Source organism: Myotis daubentonii, chromosome 7, assembly GCF_963259705.1.
Source record: "Myotis daubentonii chromosome 7, mMyoDau2.1, whole genome shotgun sequence".
Classification (NCBI taxonomy): domain Eukaryota; kingdom Metazoa; phylum Chordata; class Mammalia; order Chiroptera; family Vespertilionidae; genus Myotis; species Myotis daubentonii.
The window spans coordinates 8,164,489-8,184,108 of record NC_081846.1 but is presented as its reverse complement, the minus strand read 5'-3'; the positions used below and the strand labels follow the sequence as shown (position 1 = coordinate 8,184,108).

Sequence of the window (19,620 nt, the reverse complement as noted above, 5' to 3'; positions counted from 1 at the left end):
GCCGTAGTTGGTTCTAAGTGATTGTAATGAGCGCCGATTACAGCAGCACCTATAAATCAAACGCGGCGGTGACTGTGGTGTGAGACATTCCGCGCGTCCTAAGTGGAGGTACCACTCAGCTGTCACCTGTCCCCTTTCAAGCGCTGGCTTCCCACAATGCAGCTCACGCCTCTGGCGGAACGGCAGGTGCCGTCCCCCTGAAGGTCTGGGCATGTCAGAACTTCATCCTTTAACAGATGTAGGTTTTTGTTTCTATTTTCTGTTAAACGATCGGTCTCCAGGCTGTGGCTCCCCCTGGGAGAGGTTAAGCATACCTGTTTGAAAGATCTGAAAGAGTTCAGTTGGAGACGCATTCAGATCTGTGAAACGACAGGGAAATAGCTTATTTTTTCCACAGATGGTTTCGTTTCCATTTCAAGAATCCTTTCCTTTGTACCAAGAAACCCTTGAGGAAACACGTTGGGACTGGGAGATTTTTTTTAAAAAAAAAATATCATGGATTTTCTGATAGAGATAAACGTTTTGTCTCTGGTGTTTCTAGACATTGCACCTTGAAAATCAACTAGTACTTACCTATCTCTCTGTTGAGTTGAAAAAAGAAAAAAAATCTGTGAAAATGCTTGGGAAAACATTTCCAAAGAAATGATTAGATGCCTTGTTTTCATTCTTCCTAGCCCTCTAACTCTCCCCAGCTTCCAGTTTATTGCAAGAAAAGATCAGGTCTGCGCAAATGTGGCCTCTCACTTGTAAAAACAAGGCAGTGTTGTGTTACAGATTAGTTTATAAATCCCCGGTGGCTTCACAGTTCAGTGCCTACAGCTGCTGCAGATGGGCCTGGGTTTTTGTCTCCTCGCGGTGCGGCAGCCAGCAGTTGAAGGAGAAAATGGAATGATCAGGTTATTAACATGGAGGCCGCGAGGAAGAGGCTGCACAATGCGAACAGCTGGTGTTGCTGTCTTGGCCGATGCAGCGGAGATAATCAAATCTTGCCTTTTTTGGGGGGGAGTGGGGGCAGTAAAGGCAGAAGACACAGTGGAGTGTCAGACGCACAACGGCTCATGATATGATATGGAGGCTTTAGGATGCGTGTCGGGAACGCCCATTGGCTTACAAGTTGTGATATAGAGATTTATGGAGGTGTGGGGTTGATTTTTCACAAAGTCATTTGTGTTTACTTATGCACCTTGCTGGAAAAATTCTGACTCTTACAAGAGGCGCGATGTGGGACAGTTCTTGCTTTTAAAATTAGCGACGTAGCTTGGAAATGATGAGTTAGAAAGCGACTGGGGAAAATATTTTGACATGAGCCAGCGAGCGATGTTGACAGCATCCTCTGTATTATTTTCATATACTCCATCATTATTTGCATTGCATTTTCTTCCTCGTGCCGTTGCGAGAACATTCTGATGCCAGAGGTGGGAGGCACACATTTGCAGGTGTGACCCGGCCCACTGCCTACCTTCCTGCAGGTGTGGCTGTGGAGGGAAGGTGATGGGGACAGGGCCTGGAGCCACAAGCATTCAGAGATGGAGCACATATACACTTCTTTTTTCTTTCTAGCTAAGGTGCTTGCTTCTGTTAGGTGGAATTATTGATGATTGTAAGGCTGTTTTCTCCCTAGGGAATTCAGTGCTCTTCACACTTAGACATTGTTTTTCTTTAGAATTTTCCATCTTGTAATACATATTTGTTCATCTTCACTCTTTTCATAGGGTGGGATACCATCCAATTGGCTAATTTTAGGAAGGGAGAGGGTGAGAGAGATAGAGACATCAATGATGAGAGAGAATCATTGATGGGCTGCCTCCTGCACACCCCCTATTGGGGATCGAGCCCACCACCTGGGCATGTGCCCTTGACTGGAATCCAACTGGGGACCCTTCAGTCCAAAGGCAATTGGCTAATTTTAAAAATTGTAGTAGACCAACAAAAATTGCTTTTTTCTGAGGATTGGCTAACTAATCTTGCTTGAGCATCTTTTACAAAGGAACTGAGAATTAACTGAGAATGTCTGTGATAGGAAAGGTGCTAAGATGATGAACACGAGTGAAGATTCTCAGGCATTGATTGGTGTGACCTGCCCAGTGGTGACTGGTTGGGTGTAGAGATGCCGGCTGCCCCCGTGCCTCCCCAGGTTGGTGGGAGCAGTGTGGGCAGGAGAGTGTGATCAGGGGGGAGGCGCTGCCTGCAGCCAGCAGCCTCTGTTCTGCGCTCCTCAGGTGACCTCTAGTGACCTTCTCTCCCCAGGGCTGGCTGTGCGAGCTGCTCCGCTGGAAGGAGAACCCCAGCCCGGAGAACCGCACGCTCTGGGAGAACCTGTGCACCATCCGCCGCTTCCTGAACCTCCCCCAGCACGAGCGAGACGTGATCTACGAGGAGGAGTCGCGGCACCACCACAGCGAGCGCATGCAGCACGTGGTCCAGCTGCCACCCGAGCCAGTGCAGGTCAGCGCCCCCTCCCAGCGCCCTCCTTCCACTCTGAGCAGCGCTGGCGGTGCTGGCGGCTGTGGGGGTCTCAGGCTGTGTCCTTAGGACAAGGACCCCCTTCTCTCAGTGGGAACAGTGTCCGCACACATGCACACACCTGCTCACACAGAGAAACGTGACTGAGCATCAGCGCCAGGGGCAGCCCCTGTCTGTCCTAAGGGCGTGTTACCTGTGGGATCCAGAAGCAAGAGGTTCGTGCAGAATTACATCTCCCCGTCAGAAAACATAACTCACAGTTCTCATCAGTCCATTTTCTAAAGAGAAAACACTGAAGTGGCCGTGAATTGAGTCAAAATTCCTCCAGGAGTGTGTGATGAGGCTGAGGGAAAGAAATATCCCCATGAGCTAGGAAATACCCGGACTCAACCGAAGCCTGGGAAGGAATTATTGAGAGAGTCTTGGAATTTTAAGATGCATTTTTGCGATCTTTGTTTTCCTCTGTTTTAGAAATCTACCTTCACTTGGGCTGCATGCTTTGTTGCTTTGCTTTTGCTACCATTGAAATATTCCTAAGACTGATTGAGTTTACTGACTCTTGCTGAACTCTAAAAATCAGTTAGCTTCTGGGAGAAATCTTAACTAGGGGTTACAAGGTTATACCCCTCAGAGTTTTGCCCACAGATTATTTTGGTAGGTGATGAGATTTGTCCTACTGCCCATACCACCAACCCAGCTGCCACCAAAGAGGACCCTCCACAGTCTCCCTCTGAGTCTCCCTTTGTGTAGCAAGAAGAGGAAGGTTGAGGCAGGAGTGCATATAGCTGGGTATGTGTGTGTAGAGAATGAAAGAGATGAGGCGAGAGAAAGAATGGTTTCTTGATCAAGACGCACAGGAGAGGTGGTGCAGGATGGAGTGAGATGCTCTACCCTGACGCTTCCTATCTTCTTTCCCCTTGGTCCACCCTTACATGCCCGAGGGAGAAGTCAGAAGTGACTTCTGGCTTACATCACTTTTCATCCAAATATTGACATCTCAGTCAATGCTTTCCTGTTCTCATTGGTCAATTTCCAAAGTCACAGATTAAACTCAATGACTTCATAGAGCTAGAAGCGCCTAGAGGCCATCTCATACCATCCACAGCACACTCAGTCAGTGGGTGATACGGGCGGGCTAATAAGTGGCTGAGTCCTCACTCCTGGCTCTGGGGTGGTGGTTGGGGGTCATTCCTCAGAGGTGAACCCCTGGGCTTGCCCTTCAGGACCCACCCCACCCTCTTTCCTCCCCTTGACCTTTCCTGGCTGGGGCCTCATTCACACACCAGAGCACCTCCCTATTAAATCAACACACTGACTCACATAGAGCAGGGTTTTCCTATTTTGAGATTTAGTAGAAATTAAAATTTTGTTTTGTTTAGGAAAATAAATTTATACAAAAATATTAAGGGAACCTGCATTCAGGTTCATCTTAGTTCAATCCAGCAATGAAAAGCTGTTTTATTCTAGACATTGGCAGCATCCCATTTTAAATCCCATTTTTATGTTAGGGTTGGAAATTTAGAGAAGTTTGAGATAAAAAGACTAAAAACCTAGTCTCTATTATAATTAAGAACTTTGCTTTATTTGAATGATGGCTCCTGTACATTTCAGTCTCCATTTTTTGTCCAGAAGTTTTCATTTCTATGAGGTCCTAATGTTTAGGGAGCTAAAGGATATTCAGTGTGATATTTTTTTCTTTTAACTAACCAGTTTGAGAAAAGTAAATATTAGAATTGGACAGCCAATTGATTTATGAGTTTTATTATCTTTTATGATAGTATGTCAAAACTGGAGTGTGCTAACAATACTTAATGGCTAAGAATCTGTCTGTAATTTTTTATATTCAGTTTTAAACACTTTGTGGCTATTAACATTAACTTCTGATATCACTGAGAGCATTTTTTATTGTATTAGAGGTTATTCTCATCACTCAGATCTTAGCTAAAGAGTTTACAAATTGGGTAATTTTCTCTACATTGACTTAACCTTAGCCAATGACTTTGAACCCATAACTACTCTGAAACTCTTCAAATATATCACCTTTTCTTTTACATTGTGCCTATTTCTGAGTTGCACTGATTTGAATGCTGCATCTTTTTTATCAGCAAAATACAAAGTTTTGTATTAAGTATTCATTAGAGTCTTGATATGAAAAATAACTGGAACTCCTGAGCCTGGAGAATGTGATTGGCACAGCCTCTCTGACTTGGGAGGGACTGTATTCAGAAAGACCCCAAACTGCTAAACAATGTCTGTAATTGTCCAGAAGGGAAGCCATTGAACTCAGGACTGGAATTCACTTGTATCCTTATACCAAGTAAAAGTTTAAGGAGCTAGGGTTGCTTACATATTTTGGGAATTTTAAAATTCATGTGTAGCATAATATTGGTTGGACGATGTTACATATTATCTCATTAGGCAGAAAAGGCACCATTATTAAATGGTTAGCTCCGGTGAAATCAGTGATGATTAGAGCTTCTGGTATATGTAGCGGATTAAAATGCACGAAGTCTGCCTCACAGTGGTCACAGGAGGATGCCACTGACACTTCTTTAAGCAGCCAGGGCGCACCTTCCCAGTGTTTCCTCAGTAGTAAGGCATCGGACATCGTGCATAATTCCCCACCTCACTGCTTTGTAGGAGCGTCCCCTCCCCTCGCCCGTCAGCACCCTCTGCGACGCTGGGAAGCACCTTGGGTCAGGGCCTCTCTCCTCTGGGATGAGGGGGCATTTTTCCTGCTGTTGGTTTGCAAATAGCTTACAGAGCGATAGGCTTATGTTGCCTACAGCTGTGTTTCCTTTTTAAAGTCCACAAAGGGTTTTAAAATTTAAAACCCACATTTAAAAACCAGGAGATTTCACATCAAATCCAGATTTCACATAAAAGCCATGAAATCAGGAGATCCACCCCCTGGGCTGCTTGGCTAGAGCTGGTCCTTCTCTGCAGGGCACGCACGCACCTCGCCGCTGCACGGCCCTCGCCACCCACACGTGTCCATGCGTGATCATGACTTCTTCCGTCGTCAGTTTTGCAGTTTATTTTTATAATCCTAACACCTGACAGAATCCTTTGAAAGCTTCCCAAGAAATTCCCGTTGGTGGGATCTCCCCTCAAAGATGAGGCTAGGCCAGGGGTGGGCAAACTTTTTGACTCGAGGGCCACAATGGGTTCTTAAACTGGACCGGAGGGCCGGAACAAAAGCATGGATGGAGTGTTTGTGTGAACTAATATAAATTCAAAGTAAACATCATTACATAAAAGGGTGCGGTCTTTTTTTTTTTTTTTTTTAGTTTTATTCATTTCAAGCGGGCCGGATCCGGCCGGCCCACAGGCCGTAGTTTGCCCACGGCTGGGCTAGGCCATGGTTGGGGTCTAGCTGGGCTTGGCCACCGAGAGGTGCTGTGGGCCCCAGAGACTGGGGGGCCTGGGAAGAGGCAGGTGGCTCCGCCCCAGGAATGCCGACCTCTCGGGTGGTGAGTAGCCTTGAGGTCCAATGGGACCGTCTGGCTTCTCCCGGTTGCTTTCTGGTGTTCTGGGTCCCTCCGGAAGCCCCCATTGAAGGCCCCGCCAAGGAGAAGGGGGCTTTCCTGGCTCTGGGCTCACATTGCAAGGTAGATGCCTCTATACTGGGGGCCCTGGGTGGGGGCAGTGTTGCCCCAGGGGGTGAAAATGGGTTTGTGGGGAGCACGAAGAGTCTTCCATTTACAATGGCTCGTGGCCTCCAAAGGGAGCTAGCTGTTCAGTAGATCTCTGGTATTAAAATGTCACGAAGCAGGAGAGATGATTAGGGAAACATCCCTCAGTAGGCGCCTTCTGGGATGAGAGGAAAGTGGGGGGCGAGTGCTACTAACATGCAGAATGCTCTGGTCCATGCAGCTGTGGCTCAAAGGAGGCCAGCACAGTGAGACGGCGTGGAAGGCAGATTACGGCATTCCGTGGCAAAGATGAAACAAGTTCTCTTTTTCAGGCCAGAAGTTGGAGGCACAATTGTTTCTTGTGGTTGTAGTGATTTTCTCCCTACTGGTTATTATGACCTGAGGCCCTGTAGTGAATGGAGGATCAAAACCCAGTCAGGTCAGAGTGTCCGTTATGATCAACTGCATTTTTTTTTTTACATTTAAAAAAACACCTCTTTATTGTTGAAAGTATTACATATGTTCCCTTCCCCCCCCACTTACCCCCCATCTAGCCTGCCCCTGCCCCCCACGCCAGGCCTTCACCCCCTATTGTCTGTGTCCATGGGCTATGCATATATTCATACAAGGTCTTTGGTTGATCTCTTCCCACCCCCCCTCCCGCCTTCCCGCGGAGATTGGACAGTCTGTATTTTTTTTTTTTTTTTGGCCTTGTTATTCTTTTTTTTTTTATTGCTTAAAGTATTACAAAGGATATTACATATGTATCCATTTTATCCCCCCGCCCTAGACAGTCCCCTAGCCTCCCCTATCACCCAGTGTCTTATGTCCATTGGTTATGCTTATATGCATGCATACAAGTCCTTTAGTTGATCTCTTACCCCCCTACCTCCTGCCCCCCAACCCTCCCCGGCCTTCCCGCTGCAGCTCGACAATCTGTTTGAGGCAGCTCTGCCTCTGTATCTATTATTGTTCAAAAGTCTGTATTTTTCAATTGGAAAAACTGGAGCAGAGACGTGAGCCTCGCCCGAAGGCCCAATCGCCCGCTGAATGAACAGGCAGGCGCTGGCACCCTGATTCCTCTGACCACACTCTCCGCGCACCGGAGAGGCAGGGACGGTGCTCACGGAGGACTGGTCACTGCGTGGGCCTGGCTGGGGAGCCGTGGCCGAACGGTTCGTGTCTGTGAAGTGCGCGCTTTCTGGCTTTATTATATTTCCACCACAGTGTTTCCATGGCTTATTTTGTAAGCTCAGGAATTCTGGGCTTGCTGCTGTGTGGTTTCCTGACAAGTCCTTGTTTTAAAATTCCATGCCGTACACCGGGGAGGAATGCGAGACCTGGTGGGGACAGCCGCCGGCGTGTGCCCTGCTCGGCCCCTGGCGGCCCCTGGGGGGGTTCGCAGCATTTCCTAACCCCCATGCCCTGCCACTGCTGTCAGCCGGGGTCCTCAGCCAGGGTGACTTGGACCCCCATGGATATTGACAGAGTCTGAAGACATTTTGGGGTTATCATCACTTGGAGATGCTACTGGTACCTACTGGGTGGAGGCCAGGAATGAGGCCAAATATCCCTCAATACACAGGGCAGCCTCCCTCCCCCCAAACCGAGACTTCTCTGTCCACCAGTGCCAGGTGCTGGGGCCAGGCCCTGGGAGGGACACACTGTTACCTGCCAACACGGTAAGAGAAAAAGCATAGTGACCGCTGCGGCCTCTTCCTAGCTCTTCCCGTACAAACCCCAGAACTACAAATCGTGGTGGTGACGACGATGGGTCTTCAGTCCCACAGCAGCTCGCCTTTTGGGGAACCAGGCTTCCAAAGTGTGAGACTTCTACGTCTTATTTTCCTCAAACCTTGTGAAAAACCAAGGGGGCGGGGGAGAAACTGACGCTTAGAGAAGCGAAGTAACTTGCTCAAAGGGAGACCTCCCTCCACATCAGTCTGCCTCCGTGTCTGACTTCTGTCCGGGTGCTGGGCAGAACGTCCGCGTGCAGCACCGGCAGCCAGGAGCACTTGCTGTCAGCTGCCTGTGTTATGCAGAGCTGTTGAGGTATGTAAGTCAGTTTTATATTTTTATTGATTTCAGAGAGGAAGGGAGAAGGAGAGAGAAAAACATTAGTGATGAGAGAGAATCATTGATTGGCTGCCTCCTGCACACCCTACACTGGGGACCGAGCCCGCAACCCGGGCATGTGCCCCGACCGGGAATCCAACTGTGACCTCCTGGTTCATAGGTCGACACTCAACCACTGACCCAAACCGGCCGGGCCTTGGTCAGTTTTTAGTTATTCTTTCAGATCTAGTTTTGTGAGCTTCCTTTTTTACAGGATACTTAATGCGGTGAAACCTATAGCCTGGGTGTGATGTCAGAGAACAGAGGTGACATTTTTTATTTTGCATCACACATTTTTGAGATGGCTTTAGAATATGACTCCCGTTGCTAATATTTAAGGGTACTTTACATCTTTGAGCCCTGAGAGTTCATTCATGCCTCTGTACTCCAGCTGTAGCTATATCTTGATTAGTGAATTTGCTTCCTTTTAGAAGGACTTCTAAGAAAAGAAATGTGTAAGCTAATTAATAGTCAGTTATGGATGTTTGCAAATTCTCTAACCAGGTTACTAGAATTTCCCCCACCTTGCATTCATCCCAAGCTCCTTCTTAAAAAGCCTTCTGTCTGAATGGGGCAAGGCTGAGTCCTGGGGAGAGATGCGAAAGGACACTTGTCATTTCTAGTGACATATTCCAGCAATTAGGGACAAGTAGGTCCTCACCTGGAAAACTTGGGGAGCCCCTGACCTTCAAGGAGGAGCCACACTAGCTTCTTTCACATTACTATTATGTTAACCACATGCATTTATTCTTCATTTCTATGTTATGACTTAGCTTTTCGACATGTCCAAACTTTTACATTTGTGACTTGGGAGTATAGAGCAGATTTGGAGTTCATTCGCAGCCAGTTTGTTTTTTTCTAGGAAATGGACGTTTCTGTCTTGACCTTCTTCCAAAGTGTGGTGGGTGTGTTCTCTCAGTAATGATGCCAGAAAGTTGAAGAACCTCTTTAGAGTCGGTAGCCAATAGATTAGACATTAGCGAAAGTTAAAGTTTTTTAAAGGTGCTCTTTTACCAGACATTCTGACAAAGACTGTTCAGCTTAAGGCTCTTCAGCTTAATTATTGGAGATAAAGTCAAAGAAATTGAGGGTGATAGACCTTCATGAAAATCCGGGTGTGGGACTGTGAACATGGTTAGGGTTCAATTACGCAGCCGTAGTCCATGGGTTCACTCTCTTGCTTGCTGTCTTAGACATAACATACCTCCAACTCATGTCAGCTTCTTTCTACTCCAGCTTTTCTTCTCACTGTCATCGGATTTCCCGTTTACTCTGAATCCTTGTACTACCTTGTACCTTCTGCTTATACTCATAGTTTCTCTGAATTATAATTCTGCCTCCTCAAAACCTTGGGCTACCCATGACCTTTGCTCTACCTCATAGCTTACCTCTGTGTCTTTGTCAAGTCCAGCGTCTGTTGCCCAAACTATATTTACTACTTTAAATTCTTATACTCAGAGGGAAATTGACTGGTCCACCTTAACCCACAAAGGGAAACTTTCTTGACCTTTAATTCCCAACCAGTCAGGTGAATGCTTCCTTTGGAAAGCACTGCCTTTTAAAGGTGGAGTTCTGTTGGGAAGAATGTTGGAACAGTATCATGAGAAGCAGAAAGCTAAGTGGCTGTAGACCACCTGTAGGTAACATGTTAATGGGCGGCCCTTGGGCCGGAAATTAGGGCCATATCGTTGAACATGGCTTCTAGGACCCTGCACTTACCATGGTGGATGATTGTGGGTATGAGTGAGAAGTCTAATATAAAATTCTCATATTAAGGGAGATTTATATGATTTTTCTATGTAAAGAGCTGCGGACATGCGAGCAGAAGGACACCAATGCCCAGGGCGATGTTAAGTTTCACGTGTATCTAAAGTTTTATGCCTTTTTATTTTATTGCATTTTTAGAGAAAAACATTTATTGTGTACTTCCACGTGTTCAGGCATTGTGCTGTAGGTACTGTGAGGAAGTAAGCTTAGAATTTTATAGTAATGTTCTGGGTCTGCTTGTTTATTTCTTTAAAGTGGGGTCAACATTTTACTAGGCTTATCATGTCGGTAATTGGAATTAGCTCTCTGCTTCTCATTCTTGGTGGATTTGTTCCAGTGTTTTTGCCAAGCTGAGCTCTCCCGCCTGCACTTTCACAACACACCACCCTCCAAACTAAACATCAGGGCTGGCTGGGAGCGGGAGATGGAATGTCAGTCAACCGGGCTCCCCTTCCCCCCCTCTGTCCTGCCCTGCGGGGACACAAAGAACCTTGCTCTTCCATTATTGCTGTGTTGCTTTAAAAAATAGTCTGACTTTGATATTTTGCATTTCTGAGGTGCAGCATGATCCCTTTCTCTCACACTGTGGGTTACTGATATATTCGTTGGCTTTTAGAACCAATGAATGGAAGGTGTTTTAGCCAACGCTGCTCTCCAGGCAAAGGCGAGAATCAGGATTGGCTGCGTCATTGACATCGTTCAAGTACTCCTCAATGGTACAGGTTCCTTCACTGCCCAGGGCTCAGGAATCACTAAAATCATCCAAAGAAGTTATCAGTTTTATGTCTGGTTTAAAAATTTTTGGGACAGCAGGGTACTCTTCAGACACATTTTTTTGTCTTTTTTCCTCCTGACATCAAATGAAGCCACAAATAAACTTTAGCACGTTGGCCTTCTCTGGATGTTCTGATAGGAAAATAATATCAAACATGTACACATAATACTTTTGAACATAAAGCTTGGTTGTCCTTTCTTCCTTCCCTCCTTATTTCCCTCCTTCCTCCCCCCTTCCCTTCCTTCTTTTGTCCTTTCTTCCTTCTCTACCTCACTCCTGCCCTTTTTTTTTCTTTCTTTTCAATAATCTGAAACACTTAAAAAAAAAAACTCCAAAACATGAATAAATAGAGGGTAATGGCTAATAAATTTTTTGAGGGGCAAACTGATTAAATTTGAGCACTAGGGAGCAAGTTGGGAAAGAGAGAGGCAGAATGAATAGAGAAACTAAGATACGCATTTGAACGCGTCCTTTCTTCCCCCCACTCACAGAAACAACAAAATAAGCTTGAACTTAAATTAAGGCAATTGTGGGGCCCTGTCACATTTCATCTGTGAGAACCAAAATACACCCCTTTGAATACGTGTATAGATGTCTAGCAAAGTCTGGCTTTTGGCAACGATGATTAATATTGATGGAAAAACTGTTTTCAGGCCTCAAGTTACAGACGTGATTGAGAAGACTGGCCATTTTTATTCTCACATCTCTACTTATTTATTTAACAAATATTTGTTGAGCTCCTTCAGTGTGCCACCTATTATTCTGGGCACCATGTGTGTAGCAGTGAATAAAACAGGTAGAATTTCACACAAATTTTGAGCAGTTTTCCCCTTTACTCACTTAGAATTATATTTTAAAACAAGCTTGTATTTTCCTTCTTATTACCTTGCCTTAATCTAGAATTCCACTGTGAGTTAGTGGAATCCATAGGTTCTATTTCTTTCTCTGATTCTGACTTTGTGTGGAATCTCTTTGCTTCAGCTTTTCTAGCTGTTTCCAGAAGGTACTGGGTAATATTTTTAAAACACACTGAGCCTCTCAGAGATGATATTATCTTAAAAAAAAGAAAAGAAAAGAAAGAAAGTATGGCTATTTGAAGCAAACAGACATTCTGAGGCTATACTAAAGAATCCCAGGGGATTCACATAGTTCTAAAAAAAAATTGCATATGCAGATTAGTGATTGAGTGGCACTTGAAAAGTTGGTTTTGATGGGAAACAGTTAAGTATGTCTGTTTCACCCCTAAATGCTCCCTGGCCACACAGACAAACACTGCTTTCCAAATCTTGTTCATGTTCATTCTCTCCACCCAAGTGACTTCTCTAAGTAGCTACCTTATGACTTGGCCCTGGGGTTATGGGTGAATTTATTGTTAGTACTTGACCAAACCCTTGAACCGAACTACCTGGCTCCTGGAGCGGGTGCTGGTAAAGCCGTGTGTGGCCTGTGGAGGGTCAGGTGTGTGAACTGGTCCGTCTCCAAGGGAGCAGTTGTGGCAGAAACACACACACTGTCCTGGGACCATGGGAGCCTGCTTCACGTTCCTCCTCACGTTTCCTACCGGAGCGCTTCCCTCTCATCGGTGGTTGTGGATTTGGGAGGTATTCATTGTCTCTGTGGAAGAAACAGCTGCCCATCCGCACAGAAGGGTTTCCCCACATGGATGAAGTTCTCATCACTGGACTGTTGAGGGCAGGGGTGCTAACTTCACAGACTTTGATTCAGGCTTGATCACCCAAGTCCGTAAACCTGAGAGAAGGCTGCAGCTGAAACAGGGCGTGAGGCTAGCTCTGGACGCCCAGTCCGCGTTGCTTTTCTGAGATTTATGGGGCTGCGTGCTGGGAATGATGCAGCTGACAAAACTGGCCCACAAATCCATATGAGTACAGCCATTTTTATAAAATTTTGGAGTGCCAGATTTAAAAAAAATATTAGTATTATTATTGATTTCACAGAGGAAGGGAGAGGGAAAGAGAGATAGAAACATCAGTGATGAGAGAGAATCATCAATAGGTTGCCTCCTGCAGCCCCTACACCGGGGTTGAACCTGTAACCCGGCCTGTGCCCTGACTGGGAATCAAACCTTGATCTCCTGGTTCATAGGTTGATGCGCAACCACTGAGCCACACCGGCCAGGCAAAAAATATCTTAATAGAAAGTACGATATCCAAATGAAGATTAGATCTCTTTGACCTCCCCTCCTCCTTCCTTTTTAACACAAGTGATTAAATGATCAAAGTGCTGATCCAAGTAGATGGGCACCGTAGCCGGCCAGAAGCCCGAAGAGGAGTCTGGGTAATGAGGAGTGAGTGCTGGGCCTTCAGAAGACCTGGGCTTGGGTCAGCACTGGAGTGGGATCTCTGTGGTCTTGCTGAGGCCACTTCCACTTTCTGGAAATAGTGACAGTAACCCCAGCTCTCCAGCGCTGAGGCTTACACAAGAAGGTGGTTGCACAGAAGGCGCTGAGAAAGGTAGCAGGATCCTGGTGAGATGTGAGGGCGCCTCGCCTCCAGCGGCTGTATGTTGTGCAGCTGTTTGGAGTCAGATTTGAAAAATTCAGAGCTGTCTAGTTTCATCTGATCTTTCTACATTTCCAAGCTCTTTTAAAAGGCATTATATGTTATTTAAAAGTGAAAACTTTTCTTCTGAGCTCTGAATAAAATCCCTGTTAGGCATAATAAAATGCATTGGATATGACAAAAGTGGGTTGGTACTTTAAAAAAAAAAAAAGATTTTAGCTTGAAAAAGCGAAAAGACCACATAGCTTCTGGATCATCCCTAGAACTTCTGCTGACCCTTTCAACACATTACAATCCACAGGGTTGTCCAAATGTCACTCACTCATGACAGTATTTGAATCGCATTGGTCCAGCATTAGACAAGCACCCACCCACCAGCAGCTCTGTACTGGCCTCCGATGGGCTCAGACGGGGAAGGAAAGCCTCTGGCTGGTGTTGCTGCCAGAGGAGTGAATACAGACTTTTGCACAGTAGGCTCAGTCGTGTAGGTTGAGCAAAGATGCAGAATCCACTGTGATCCTAGGACACTCACACAGTCCTCCATACTGAAATAACAGTGGGTGGTTATCATGCATGTGACTCAATTTCTGGCATCACCACCTGGAATTCTACCCCCTTTCCTATCATCAGTGCAAGTCAGGAGGAGTGGAGGCATGTATAAATAGTGTCATTATAGAAGGAGTATAGAAGCAGCTCTAACCCACCACCAACAAAAGAAAAAAGTCAAACATTTGCAAGTTTTGCGATTGATGGTAACCTATCATTTGAAGTGCAGTTCACAGCAAATGTATAAGTCATGGCTCCGTGAGTGGGCGCCGTAGGATTACGAGCCTGGTGATAAATATAGCCATTTGATTTTAATTTTGAAAAAATTGTCGTGTCCTCCAGAATGGCAGACACCGACATAAATGTGTGTTTTAAATGCAGATCTTTCCGATTATAATTATTTAAAACACATTCAATATAGATGACTGGGATTTTCTTAAATATGAGTGTAGTATGACATTGCTCCTGGGAGGTTAAATGCATTTTGGAAAAAGAAATTGGCAGCAAAAGAATAGCTAATGAACACCTCATATGGGCTCAGAGAGATCCAGTGGATTGTCTCATGACTGAGAGTTATGACAATTGCAGGAGAAAGGCAGGCACTGAGTTTTAAACGCTCGTAGCCCAACCTACCTACGGTGGCTTCTTCAGCTGTTTCTGTTTAGTGTGGAAATCTAATGTAGCTGAAAACTGCCGCTGACTTTTATTAAGCTCAAGTCTGGAACTTCCCCTGGTAATGATAGAAAAGCACACTTTCGATTAAAGGAAGACTGCCAAAGTCCTATTACTCGGTTTAACCCTAGAAATGGGGGATGAAGCAAAGTAGATAGGTTTGACAGTTCCAAGGTCACAAGTTCAATTTCTTCACAGGTTGTTTTCTAGATCTAATTCAAAGCAAATCATATAACCCTTCACCTTTGATGTAGACTCTTTTCTGGAATTATATATCACATCGGGGTCGTCCTCGTCACTGTGGGGCTGGGGCAGTGACAGGTAAATCAGGCCAAGCTAAGGGTCCCAGGGAGCAAGGCTGGAAGCAGAGGAGGAACGGGTCTCCCGCTGCACAGCAGATTATGTGTGAGCTGGAGTCGGTTTACACAGGCTCCTGGCACCCCTGGTTGCAGGTCAGGAATCTGGGAAGGTGGCGCTACACCGTCAGTAGAATTCAGCTGGCCACGCTGGGATTATTCTCAGGACAGAAACTGGCAAATGATCGAATTGGGGCTTTTTTCTCCAGAGAGCCAGTTGTTAGACATTTCCAGCACAACACTGAATAGACTCCATTTAACTTTTTTTGAAGGTCTGTGCATATCCATTTATTTATTTTTTATAAAGAAAATATGCTGAAAACCACTGAATGAGAGAAAGGTCAGGTGTTCCCAGAACTGAATGGCCAAATGGTATTACTGCTCACATGATCACCTGGGTATCAAAATGGTTTATTTAGACAGTTGTTTCTCCTCTTCCCCCTGCCATGTTTTCCCTTCCTTTACATTTATTTCTTCATGTTCAAGGAAGTCTGTCTTCGTGTGTCTTTCCATATGTGATGTACACGTCTGACTTTAGTGTCTGGTTAGATTCATTTTGCAGAATCAGAACCATGTAGTATCATGAGTCCCTAGTCTGTGATTTCCTAGCGCCAAACACCCAAGAGATTGGAGGACTCTAGGTAGAAAATGGGAAACAAGTTATTTTAGCAGAACTTTTAAAAATATGGTAAACTGAACCCAGACAGTGCACTTCAGAAGGGAAAGTCAGTTATTTTTTAAGAAGTACTCTAAGCTTAGGGAGCTAATATCCATGATGTGACCCCTTAAAGATAAATATATGTAGACATGGAAAGGTCTTCCTGTTTCTCTTGTGATCTAAGTGAACAGAATGTGCTAACATGAGCCTATACTGTAGACGCGCACTATCCACACGCCAGTACTTTTTAAGTATCATTTTTCTCATTTCAGTTTTATGACCATTCACGTCAAAGAGTGTGGTAACAGAAGAGTGGGAAGGAATAATGGTGGACCAGTGCCAAATATTTGTATGTCGGTATAAGTTAGGGGTAGACGTTTGAGAGAAATCCTTATTTGAGTTTACGCTTCACGTGAAACAAAAGCCTCCCAAAGAGATAGAGCTAGAGTGGTTAAACAGTCTGTGCTGGGAGTTAATATAGTCGCTGCCTTGGTAATGAAAGGAGAGAAGCAAATTGACAGATTCTTTGGCTTGTAAAACATAATCTGGATCAGATGCACCGGTATGTTCTAGCAACTGACGATTCTTTGATCCATCTACATAGTAGAGCTACTGACGTACCAGGGGAGATGTTTCCTTAACATGCTATTTGCAAGAAACCAACCACTTTCCCTTGAGCCCCTCGGTCAGGCCAGCTAGCTGGACTTCCATGATCTCTACATATGTGCATGCATGGAGCTGAGTTATAGAGGACCCCTACGAACATGCAATGTCATCTGTGTCCTGTGTTGCCATCTGTGTCCTGTGTCCTATGTGCATGGATCAGTTCCTATTTTATGTCATATTCATCTGCATTTGCAGCGTTTCAAAGACTGGTCTGAAACATCTTAGCACAGATGGGGAGTTGCTTGTAAATCCCAGAACTACAAAGACACAGATCAGACATCTGATACTAATAAATAGCTGGGATGGGGGGGTATTAAAAATGAGATTATTTATTTAGGACGTTGAAAGTCTCCATTGGCGATCACTACCCTGCTCTCGCAAGGAAATAGGTGCCCGGCTTTGTGTGTTGCGCTTTTCCTCCATCCTCACATTTCCCTCCTCCCCCTTCCTCATGTTTTGAATTAAAATCTAAAGACAGACCGAAGAAGTGTATCTATGTTTATATATAACTGCGAGAAGGATGTGGTAAATCATGGCGTGGTTTGTGATCGCACAGACATGGTGGAGGCAGGGACGTGAGACCTCGGCTCGCGGTGCCTTCACTTGAAATCCCTCGCCCTTGCAGCATATCGTGGATAATAGCATATCATGGATAATTACATTTTTACAAACGGTAGAGAAAATCATTTTGACACACACGTAGGATTTTCCAGCCAGACCAGCTTTTCAATCCTTTACAGCTTTCATGCATTAAGGCTCATATTTTCTTTGTTTATTTTTTTAAAATATGAGCATTAATGATAGGCTTGTTCTGTGGTCTCCCTCTGACTAGCAGGTACTGAAGAAGACCTCTCTTCTTCTCCTGTTCGCCCCGAGTCAAACTCCCCATGCCTTTTCCTTTGTCGAAGTTTGCGCTGCTCGTGTTTTCCATTAAGAAAGTTATGGCAGCCAAATTTTCATGGAGATTTTTAGGAGCTTTGGTCATTTTTCAGCTTATTGCTATGTGTAATAGAATGAATTATGTCTAGTGGCAAATCACTGGGAAAGAAAAACACCAGGAGAAAAAGTCTTAGAAGAAATACTGTCATCGATTGCTTTGCCACTGCCATGCTGCAAAGTGCATGCCGACTGGCTGACGCTGGGCAGGGTCCTCCCCAGGAGCCACTCAGGGCACGGAAAAATGGGGGCCAATATTCACTCTCCTTAACCCTTTCAGATCAGACGCGGAGTTTCATTTTGAAAATGAAATTAATTCCCCTGAGGCCTTTGAGGCTTTAATAATACACAATAAATAAAATCATATCTAATAACTCAACGCTTTTATTTGGCACCACCATCATCTTCTAGATGTACTGCAACTGCGGAAACATAAATACTCGCAGGCTTTGAAAGCCCCGTTCCTCTTTGCTAAATAAACTTGGCCCGCTCGAAATTCCTCTGTGTGCAGTCATTAATACAGTCCGCTTTGACAGCATTTAATTGAAGTGCTTTTCTCTATTAAATTCATTAAAAGCCCCCCCTCCACCCTGCCCCAACGTATAACTGCTTTCCAGATGCTGATTGGCAGGGACCTATGAGCCTCCCTTTAAATAACTTCTCATTTCTCTTCGTAAAGTGTTTATTACATTCAATTTAGAAACTGTTAAATATGGCTTAGAAAGAAAGCCCAATTCCATGACAAAGTCCCCATCCCTTCAGCAGTTTCTTAAGAAAACAAATGTTAGTTTAACTCCCCTGAATACGCATTTATTATCTGCATATTTTTGTCCTATTTTGTCAACACTCCTAGGCATTTAATCTGGGAGCTCATAAAGAGATGTTTTCCATATTGAGGAATTTGCATGAGCCAAGCAGGTACTTGGCTTGAAGAACTTTGCCTGCGGATTTGGGGAGAGTGAGTGTAACAGTCCAGTATTAATAGATTATTGACAGTTTAATGTCTTGGCACCTCCTTAGCCCATGAAATATAATAAGCAGGAAGCTGTGTGATATAAAAGCAGTCAATAGCATTTTTAATCAAAACCTTTCAGTTAATTGCGAGTTGACCTTAGAGATTTCCTTTAGGCAGTGCCACCTTTGGCAACCCGTGGTCGGCAAACTGCGGCTCGCGAGCCACATGCGGTTCTTTGGCCCCTTGAGTGTGGCTCTTCCTAAGCCTTAGGAGTACCCTAATTAAGTTAATAACAATGTACCTACCTATATAGTTTAAGTTTAAAAAAGTTGGCTCTCAAAAGAAATTTCAATCGTTGTCCTGTTGATATTTGGCTCTGTTGACTAATGAGTTTGCCGACCACTGGCGTAGACCATCCGGGCCCCGTGGATGTGTAGAGTTTATTCGGAGATGACTGTTTAATACCCATCGCTCCAGCGTCTGTGGTAAATTTTGCCTTATCTGTGCCTACCCAGTGAATTGTCTTTTTGGCAGTGCCTCTTCACAAATATTCCCTTCACCAGCTCCACTTTGAAAAATATCTCATTAAATCTGTTCTCTTTTCAGAAATAGAAAGTTGGGAATCTTGAGGGAACACATGACGGAGTGTCTTAATGCGATAATTGAGTTTTGATAGAATTCTTTGCTCAGTCTGGAATTATTATTCCAACAGAGACCCTGACAGAGCTGACTGTGCTGTCAGCGAGGGGAATTATGAAACACCTTAGAAGCCCCGCACCATGGAGCAAAAACGTTCTCTGGGACCAAAATGCTTTGTGGTCTCTGCCAGTATGAAGGAGATGGCTTCTATTTAGCATCTAGATTTTCCATACTTCCACGGTTTATTTGGTTTCAGTGGAATACTTCTAAAAACACGTTTTGATAAGATCTAACTGTGTTGCAAAGGCGGCAGGAAGCGCCGACGGCAGGTTCTGGCCCCGACTTGAAACCGTTCGCCTCACTCACTTTGGATTGTGTGGTGTAGGAACTACAGAGGTTGATTCAAAGTGGAGGCAAACATACATGCTTTGAAGTCACTCCGTTACTTTTCTTCCTCCACACACGGGCTCACGCCATTCATTCGACTCCAAGAATAACCATTTGGCATTTCGTATGTGTTTTGGAGAAAACCTGAGTGCTTCCCAAGGCGTGTAGATAGGCAGCCTTCTGCGTGCAGCTGAGAAGTGCTGTGTCTCAGGCTCTTACTGTGATCCATGCGACCCACGTTTAAGCAAATACGTCTGGCTCTTGTACCTTTTTAAAAGGTTTCCTTTCTCTGTCTTCTGTAGATTCTCTCATTGTTCTTTGTTGCCTTGCTGTCTTGCCTCCAGCGGTTTCCTCATCATAGTAGCTGTCCGCTGAGGGCCTTGTGAGTTCTGCAGACCGGGGAGAGGGAGTGAGGCAAACCGATAAACATGTCAGCTTTTAGCCCTGAGGACAGTCACAAACTGCACGTATGTCTCTGAGTGTCGGTGATTTTCAATGAGATAATTTTGGGGTATAGAACTGCATGAATCA

The 19,620-nt window shown here is 45.0% G+C and overlaps 1 protein-coding gene across 10 annotated transcripts in view; it reads left to right on the top strand.

Moving 5' to 3' along the window:
- Positions 1–19,620, top strand: part of SATB2 (SATB homeobox 2) — a 184,478-nt gene that overhangs the window by 147,812 nt on the left and 17,046 nt on the right. For all 10 annotated transcript variants that reach the window (XM_059702663.1, XM_059702661.1, XM_059702662.1 and 7 more), the window contains one exon: positions 2,248–2,445. In XM_059702663.1, the coding sequence (XP_059558646.1) occupies positions 2,248–2,445 (198 nt within the window). The remainder of the gene's footprint in view (positions 1–2,247; positions 2,446–19,620) is intronic.